This window comes from Rhinatrema bivittatum, chromosome 5 (genome assembly GCF_901001135.1).
Source record: "Rhinatrema bivittatum chromosome 5, aRhiBiv1.1, whole genome shotgun sequence".
Lineage (NCBI taxonomy): Eukaryota > Metazoa > Chordata > Amphibia > Gymnophiona > Rhinatrematidae > Rhinatrema > Rhinatrema bivittatum.
The window spans coordinates 9,857,013-9,866,038 of record NC_042619.1 but is presented as its reverse complement, the minus strand read 5'-3'; the positions used below and the strand labels follow the sequence as shown (position 1 = coordinate 9,866,038).

Genomic DNA, 9,026 nt, shown 5'->3' with positions numbered 1-9,026 from the left:
CTTAATAGGCAAGATATCAAGATGCACTTGAAAATTCTTCTTAATCAGACCAGTGGCACCCAATAGGATTGGGATTATTTCAGTATCTTTCTGCCATATTTTCTCAGTCTCTGCATCTCTTGGTACTTAAGGATCTTTGCTTTCTCCATACGATCCACAGAATAATTGCTGGGCACTGAACCCCTATCAGCAATGCTGTTCTTATCTTTCAACACAATATCTGGTTTTCACACAAAAATGTTCCTGTTTGTGGGTAAAGAATAGTCTCAGATGATCACAACTTCTTCATTCTCCACTATTCTATTAGGGTTGTGCTCCCAATGTTTGATATGTCAATGTTAAATGTGTACACAGCTTCCAATGAATAAACTGTGCTATCTTGCTGTGTTTCTCTGTTATATAGGCCATTTGACATCAGCATATCACAGCATATCACACCCAGTGATGAGATGTGTAACCTTTTCCTGAAGAATCTGCATTTGTCAGTTTTACCACTCTTTTCTATGCTGGCTGTGCACTCTCTCATAAGAACATAAGAAAATGCCATACTGGGTCAGACCAAGGGTCCATCAAGCCCAGCATCCTGTTTCCAACAGTGGCCAATCCAGGCCATAAGAACCTGGCAAGTACCCAAAAACTAAGTCTATTCCACGTAACCATTGCTAATGGCAGTGGCTATTCTCTAAGTGAACTTAATAGCAGGTAATGGACTTCTCCTCCAAGAACTTATCCAATCCTTTTTAAAACACAGCTATATTAACTGCACTAACCACATCCTCCGGCAACAAATTCCAGAGTGCGTTGAGTAAAAAAGAACTTTCTACTCTCCTGTGCTGCAATTACCAATCTCGCTGTGGTTTGTCCTCCAACTGCAGCTTTTACTACACTCAATACATGTAAATAATCTGTCCTCTGTGTGGATTTTCTGGTGATTTGTTAAGCCTCTCTTCCATTTGAAGCTTTTATTACATTCAGGACATGAGAATGGTCTGTTCCCTCTGTGGATGTTCTGGTAGTTTAAAAGGCTTGCCTTTTGATTGAAATATTTTACTAAATTCAGTACATGAAAAGGAATCCTTGTATGGATTTTATGGTGATTTGTTAGTCCTATCATCCATATGAAGCTTTTACTACACTCCATACATGAAAATGGTATCTGCTCTGTGTGAATTTTCTGGTGGTTTGTTAGACTTATCTTCTGCATGAAGCACATGAAAATCGTCTCTCCCCTTTGTGGATTTCCTGGTGGTTTAAGAGGCTTGTCTTTCTATTGAAGCTTTTACTACTCTCAGTATATGAAAAGGATCTCTCTCTGTGTGGATTTTCAGGTGATGTGTTAGGCCTATCTTCCATTTGAAGCTTTTACTACACTCCATATATAAAAATGGTTCTCTCATCTCAGTGGATTTTCTGGTGGTTTAAGAGGCTTGCATTTTGATTGAAGTTACACTACACTCACTTCATGAAAAAGGTCTCGCCCCTGCGTGGATTTTCTGGTGGTTTGTTAGGCTTATCTTCTGCTTGACGCTTTTGTTACACTCAGTACATGAAAAAACCTCTGCCCTATGTGGATTTCCAGTGACGTGTGAGGTTTATCTTCTGTCTGAAGCTTTTACTACACTCAGTACATGAAAATGGTCTCTCCCCAGTGTGGATTATCTGGTGGTTTCGGAGGGACGTCTGCCACACAAATGTTTTATCACATTCAGTGCATTTAAATGATTTAAAAGGTCTCTCACCAGTGTGAATTATCTCATGCTTTCGGAGGGCTGCCTGACACACAAATGTTTTACCACACTCAATGCATTTAAATGGTCTCTCCCCTGTGTGGATTTTTTGGTGGTTTGTTAGGCTTCTCTTCCATTTGAAGCTTTTATTACACTCCGTGCATGAAAATGGTCTCTCCTCTGTGTGGATTTTCTGGTGGTTAAAGAGGCTTGCTTTTTGTTTGAAGCTTTTACTACACTCAGTACATGAAAAGGATCTATCCCCTGTGTGGATTTTCTGGTGGTTTAAAAGGCTTACCTTTTGATTGAAGCATTTGTTACACTCAGTACATGAAAAGGATCTCTCCCCTGTGTGGATTTTCTGGTGATTTGTTAGGCCTGTCTTCCACTTGAAGCTTTTACTACACTCCATACAAGAAAATGGTCTCTCCTCTGTGTGGATTTTCTGGTGGTTTGTTAGGATTATCTTCCACTTGAAGCTTTTACTACACTGCATACATGAAAATGGTCTTTCCTCTTTATGTATTTTCTGGTGGTTAAAGAGGCTTGCCTTTTGATTAAAGCTTTTACTACACTCAAGACATGAAAATTGTCTCTCAGCTGTGTGGATTTTTTGGTGGTTTAAGAGGCTTGCCTTTTTATTGAAGCTTTTACTACAGTCAATACATGAAAAGGATCTCTCCCCTGTGTGGATTTTCTGGTGGTTTGTGAGATGTTTCTTTAGTTTAAAGCTTTTACTACATTCAGTACATGAAAAGGATCGCTCAACTGTGTGGATTTTCTGGTGTCGTATGAGGGTTATCTTCTGTCTGAAGCTTTTACTGCACTCAGTACATGAAAATGGTCTCTCCCCAGTGTGAATTATCTGGTGCTTTCGGAGAGCTGTCTGCCAAACAAATGTTTTACCACACTCAGTACATTCAAATGATTTAACTGGTCTCTCCCCAGTGTGGATTATCTGGTGGTTTCGGAGGGCTGTCTGCCACACAAAGGTTTTACCACACTCAGTGCATTTAAATGGTCTCTCCCCTGCATGGATTTTCTGGTGGTTTGTTAGGCTTATTTTCCATTTAAAGCTTTTACTACATTCCATACATGAAAATGGTCTCTCCTCTGTGTGAATTTTCTGGTGGTTAAAGAGGCTTGCCTTTTGATTGAAGCTTTTGCTACATTTAGTACATGAAAATGATCTCTCCCCTGTGTGGATTTTCTGGTGGTTTAAGAGGCTTGCCTTTTGATTGAAGCTTTTACTACACTCAAGACATGAAAATGGTCTCTCCCCTGTATGGATTTTCTGGTGGTTTAAAAGGGTTACCTTTTGATTGAAACTTTTACTACACTCAGTACATGAAAAGGATCTCTCCCCTGTGTGGATTTTTAGGTGATTTGTGAGATGTATCTTCTGATTGAAGCTTCTACTACACTCTGTACATGAAAATGGTTTCTCTCCAGTATGGATTCTTTGGTGCTTTTCAAGGTTTGTCTTCTGATTAAATCTTTTATTACACTCCATACATGAAAATGGTCTCTCCCCTTTGTGGATTTTCCTGTGAAATATTAGGCTTGATTTTGTAATGAAACTTTTATCACATTTAGTACATGGAAATGCTCTCTCTCCTCTGTGGATTTCATAATGTTCAAGAGCTCCTTTCTTAATGAAACCATTCCTGCACTCAGCAAATGAAAAAAGTCCCTCTCCAGTGTATGTTTTCTTTTGTTCCTGTAGTTCTCCATCCTGACTGAAGGTTTTCCCATAGACTGTAGTGGTAGATGTTCTCTCCTCAGTGCATGGTCTCTGTTGTGATTCCAGAGGTACAGGATCTCTGAGATGAATCTCACATGCATCACAGGCACATCTTTGTTCTGTTCTCTGCTCTTCCCTTGTACCTGTGATATTACAGGCACTTTCCTCACACACATTACAATTGGTGGCTGAGTCTGCTGTTGAATTCTTCTGATTCTTTTCTAAGATACAATTTTTTCCCCAGTCAGCACATGGAGAAGTCTCCTCTCTCTTTCTTTCAGATAAAATCTTCTTTACTTTTTCATTATCAATGAGCTCCCTGTGATGTCGCTCTGGATTATTGTTTCTGGGATCCTCATTTCCTACATAAAAAGAAAACACAAAGTCATTATTCTGTTTGCTGGAGCCGCTTCAGAGACGTGAAGGGCTCTGAATTAAGGGGAGGTCAGGGTGAGCAGGGAAGAAAAGATTTTCAATTAATGATGGAGAGAATTCCCCACTGGGAGATTCCTGACTCCAGCACAGAACCTCTGATCCTGGGACACGACCTAAAACAGTGACCAGGAGAGGCAGCTAAAGCACTTCCTGTTCCTGTACAGAGTAAAATAGAAACACACGGAGCTTTGAGATAAAACCAGGACTGGATCAAGCTGACTCCAAACAGAGGGCAGTGGTAAAAGCAGGAGGTGCTTCCTTAGGTAAAATAATAGGAGGAGAAGGTTGTGATATAACGGGGAGATGATGGTAAGAGAGAAGTAATAGCTTGCAGGCGGTCACAGCTTGTAAGGCTGACAGCTGGGAGTGAGGGGAGTGTAAAGAAGGGTGAAGGCCACAGCGAGAGCAGTGTAAGCAGTGAGGCTTGACAAGATACGCAGGGAGATCATAACCAGGTCAGTGATTAAAGAGATCCCAGAGGGGCTTGTGAAGGGGTCTCTGCAGCTCCCGTCCCTCTTATTCCTGGACTCACCTGAGCAGCTGCTTTCTCCTCTTTCTCCTTCCTCTGATCCCGACTCCTCCCTGATGTACGGCTCTTCCCCTCGCTCAATGTGGGATATAATATCCGGGGTGACAGTCAGAGAGCCTGTTACAGGGATGAGATAAGAGAATCTCAATACACACAATCCTCATTATCTGAAGGAAGCTTTATTGCACCTCTGCCTCTCCTACTGACTGTGTAAGGTGAGCGATGTATTGTGCTGAATTATAAAGCAGAACAACTTTATTTTTTTACTGAATCAGGTAAAAGTAAGCTGCTAAAGAATAACTGTCTGTTTCCTAGCATGCAGTAGCTATGTCATCTTTGGTTTTCTCTGCCTTAAGCTGTTTCGGCCATGTAGCAAGGCTTAAAAGTGCAGTCTCTGCTAGGGATGTGCATTCAGCGGCCATTCGTTCATTCGTTTTGTCAGTAGGTGTGTATCTCGCAGACGTAAAGTACATGCATATATACGTAATGGCGAAACAAATGAACGAATAGCCATTGAATGCACATCCCTATAATTGTTAATAGTAAAGCAGGGATGTGAATTTGGTGGCCATTCGTTCATTCATTTCACCGTTACATGCATAACTATTCATGCATGTACTCTAAGTCTGTGAGGTACAGGTGTAACAGTGAAATGAATGAATGAATGAATGAATGAATGGCTGCCGAATGCACATTCCTAGTCTCTAGTTCCTGGCAGCTGTTAGTATTATTGGCAAAAGGAGTTTGAGAAAGAATTCCTGAAAATTTACCACAGATGCCCAGCATTACTTCACATTCCACTGCTTTTTTAAACAACTTTTAATAATTTTGTATCATCTACAAATTTGATCATGTCACTCATTGTTCATAAGAACATAAGAAATGCCATATCTCAGATCAAGGGTCCATCAAGCCCAGCATCCTGTTTCCAACAGAGGCCAATCCAGGCCATAAGAACCTGGCAATTACCCAAACACTAAGAAGATCCCAAGCTACTGATGCAATTAATAGCAGTGGCTATTCCCTAAGTCAACTTGATTAATAGCAGTTAATGGACTTCTCCTTCATAAACTTATCCAAACCTTAAACTCAGTTACACTAACTGCCTTAACCACATCCTCTGGCATTGAATTCCAGAGTTTAATTGTGCGCTGAGTGAAAAAGAATTTTCTCCGATTAGTCTTAAATGTGCTACTTGCTAACTTCATGGAGTGCCCCCCTAGTCCTTCTATTATTCGAAAGTGAAAATAACCGAGTCACATCTACCCGTTCTAGACCTCTCATGATTTTAAAGACCTCTATCATATCCCCCCCTTCAGCCGTCTCTTCTCCAAGCTGAACAGCCCTAACCTCTTCAGCCTTTCCTCATAGGGGAACTGTTCCATTCCCCTTATCATTTTGGTTGCCCTTCTCTGTACCTTCTCCATCGCAATTATATCTTTTTTGCGATGCGGCGACCAGAATTGTACACAATATTCAAGGTGCGGTCTCACCATGGAGCGATACAGAGGCATTATGACATTTTCCGTTTTATTCACCATTCCCTTCCTAATAATTCCTAACATTGTTTGCTTTTTTGACTGCCGCAGCTAATTTTTTCCAAATCATTTATGCACAGGTCCCAATATCAATCACTTTGGTGCTCCACTCACAACATTTCTCCAGTTGGAAAACTGACCATTTAGTCCTACCTTCTGTTTCCGGCCTTTTAACCAGTTACCAGTCCACAGTATAACCTTGCCTCCTATCCCATGATTCTGTAATTTCCTGACGGGGACTTTATCAAATGCCTTCTCAACGTCCAAAAACACTTTATCAACTGGTTCACTTTTATCTCCATGTTTATTTACTACTTCAAAATTTCTAAAAGATTAGCAAGACGAGACTTCCCCCTTGTTCTAACCATGTTCACTCTACCCCACTAAGCCTTGCGTATATATATGGCCAGTGATTTTGTTTTTAAAAATGGCTTCTTGCCCGGCATGATGTCAGGCTTATCATTCTCTTGTTTCCCTGATCACCTCTGAAGCCCTTTTTAAAAAGTGGCATCACATTTGCCATATTTCAATCTTCAGGAATCATGGTTGTTTTAAATGAAAGATTACAGATTATTAGTCAACAGGTGAGCAATTTCAAGTTTTAGTTCTTTTAGAATGCTGGGGTGGAGGTCATCCGGCCCTGGTGATTTCTTATTCTTTAGTTTGCCAATATCTATTTACATCCTCCATTGTTACAGATATTTGCTTTAGTTGCTCAGAATCTCCATCATTAAAGAATGTTTCTAACATCCTCCTCCGTAAAGAGAGAAGCAATGAATTCATTCAGTTTTTCTGCTACTTCCTTGTCCTCTCTGAGTATCCTTTTTTCCCCTCAGTCATTTAGCAGCCTAACTTACTCTCACAGGCTTTTTGCTTTGAATGTACTTGAAAAAAACTTTTAGGGTTGTTCCAGCTGGTATAAGGAATACTGACTTTAAGGTCTGGAGGTCCTATAGTAATGTAAAGTGGTTAACTTTATCTTAATTTTTGAATTCATAGAGTTTCTCCCCAATTATATGGTCTGAGTGAGATAATTTATAGTTGATCACTCTTGAATTTTTTCCCTTGTTATTTGTCTGAATTTTTCTGTTTTTTTCTTTGTCAAGATATAATAATGTATAAGTATTTTGAAAATTAAAAAGAAAAGAAAAATAAAGAAAAAGGTTTGTATTATTAATTTTTGCCTCACTGGCAAGCTTTTCCTTAAAGTCTCACTTGGCCTGTGTCTAACTACTCTTTTATATCTAACATGCCAGTAATTATGTTCTTGCCCTTGCCTATTTTCATCATTTGAGTTTGCATTTCATTTTTTGAATAATGCCTTAACTGCTTTCTTTACCTTATCTTTAAACCATGCTGGCATTATTTTGTCTTCCTTCAACTTTTTTCATGCATGGAATACATTTTATCTGGGCTTCCAAAATGTTATTTTTAAACAATAAACAGCTCTTTAAACTGTTATGTTAGGAAAAATAAATGCCAATGAATATATTTGGAACAACACCCTTTATAAGAAATTAAGCCCTAGAGTCACTAAGCTGAGATGTTTTTTCACGAGAGGAGTCCCACTATCATGGGGAGAGTGCTGCCAAAATAATGGGCCCTTCCCCTGAAAATACATCACGGCTCTATGGCTCATTCTTTTGTATATTGAAAAAGACTTCAAAACAAATATCTTTTGAACTTAACTACGTACGCTGTACAAAAATCTCAACACCCAGAGAAATGTTTATATTTCTTATACTTCATAAGCGACCTTCATAACGCTCTACAGTATTCTTGACTAATTCTTTTCAGAACATTCGCCGATACTGGGTACTTCCCTTGAGATGGCGGAGTTCCATTCTGCTCTGTTCAGGTTAGGGTCATATGTTCTCCTTGAGGAGATAGCAGATCGGTCCAACGTGATCACGTTTCGCGTCCCAGCTGCCTCAGGGACCTCTCTGTTATCGGATTTATATTGCTGGTGCTCCAGGTTCCAAGAGGTTTTTTTCACGATTTCATTTCATATTAATTTCATCCGCAGGTGTTATCATTACGACCCCGCGGCAGGAGGCATGAATAATTAATGTTCTGAAAAGAATTCCCTTGCGCCATAACATTGAGTTTTATCATAACTTTGAAAAAGACAAAAAAGTAAAAATATAGTTAAATTGTGCATGACCAATGATTAAAAATGGCCCTTTAGCACTATAACGAAGGAGCAGCAATGCCCAAGAATACTGCAGGGCGTTATGAAGGTCGCTTATGACGTATAAGAAATATAGAAATTTCTCTGGGTGTTGAGATGTTTGTACAGCGTGCGTAGTTAAGTTCAAAAGATATTTGTTGTTTGACGTCTTTTTGAATATTCTAGTAGTTCAATCGTCAAACGTTTAAAAGAGTACTCGTTTACTTATCTATCGGCCTTCTTTTGTATGACAGCCAAATACCACAGAACAAAAGAATATGGCTTGCGGCTCTTTAAGTGCGATTGTGACCCCCAACCTCAAGGGACTGCCATCACCTTAAAGAGCTGCTGTGGCAAAAAGAAGTTGAGCAGGGGCCAAAGCTGACCCTCAGCTCAACCCAAGGCCATCAGTCTGGGTGGCCGTGACATTTCAAAGTAAAAACAAATTGTTATGTACAAGTGTGGCAATGCCGCCCTCCCCACTAATCAGCAAACATTGTTGAGGGCATAGTGCCCCCTTCCCGCTCCTCCCACCCCCAAAGGTATAAAATGCAGGGACCCTCCCCCCTCCCCCAGGCATTCTCTATCCCAACCCTCTCCCCGCACACCCCTGAGCCTTAAAAATGGGTCCAGGCTTCCTCACTGGGGCCAGGGGATAAGGGGCTCCCTACGGCCCAATGAGGCAGCCTGGATCCATTTTTAACATATGGGGGGTACTTGAGGGGGATGGGAGTCCCCAGTGATTTTTATGTTATACCTTTAGGGGGCAGGGAGAGAGGACGGGGGCACTATGCCCCCAATGATGTTTAGTGACTAGTGGGATGTGGGAGAGAACTTTTTTTTTTTAATTTGAGGTATCAAGGCTGCCTAGAGTGGTTTCGTT

At 40.5% G+C, this 9,026-nt stretch overlaps 1 protein-coding gene across 1 annotated transcript in view; it reads right to left on the bottom strand.

Moving 5' to 3' along the window:
- Positions 1-708: 708 nt before the first annotated feature.
- The window catches only part of LOC115091790 (oocyte zinc finger protein XlCOF6-like), a 29,041-nt gene continuing 20,723 nt past the window's right edge, over positions 709-9,026 (bottom strand). Inside the window, exons 2-3 of the mRNA XM_029602000.1 lie at positions 4,439-4,552; positions 709-3,833 (exon numbers count right to left, since the gene is read on the bottom strand). Coding sequence (XP_029457860.1) covers positions 1,564-3,833; positions 4,439-4,552 — 2,384 coding nt within the window. The 3' untranslated portion in view covers positions 709-1,563. The remainder of the gene's footprint in view (positions 3,834-4,438; positions 4,553-9,026) is intronic.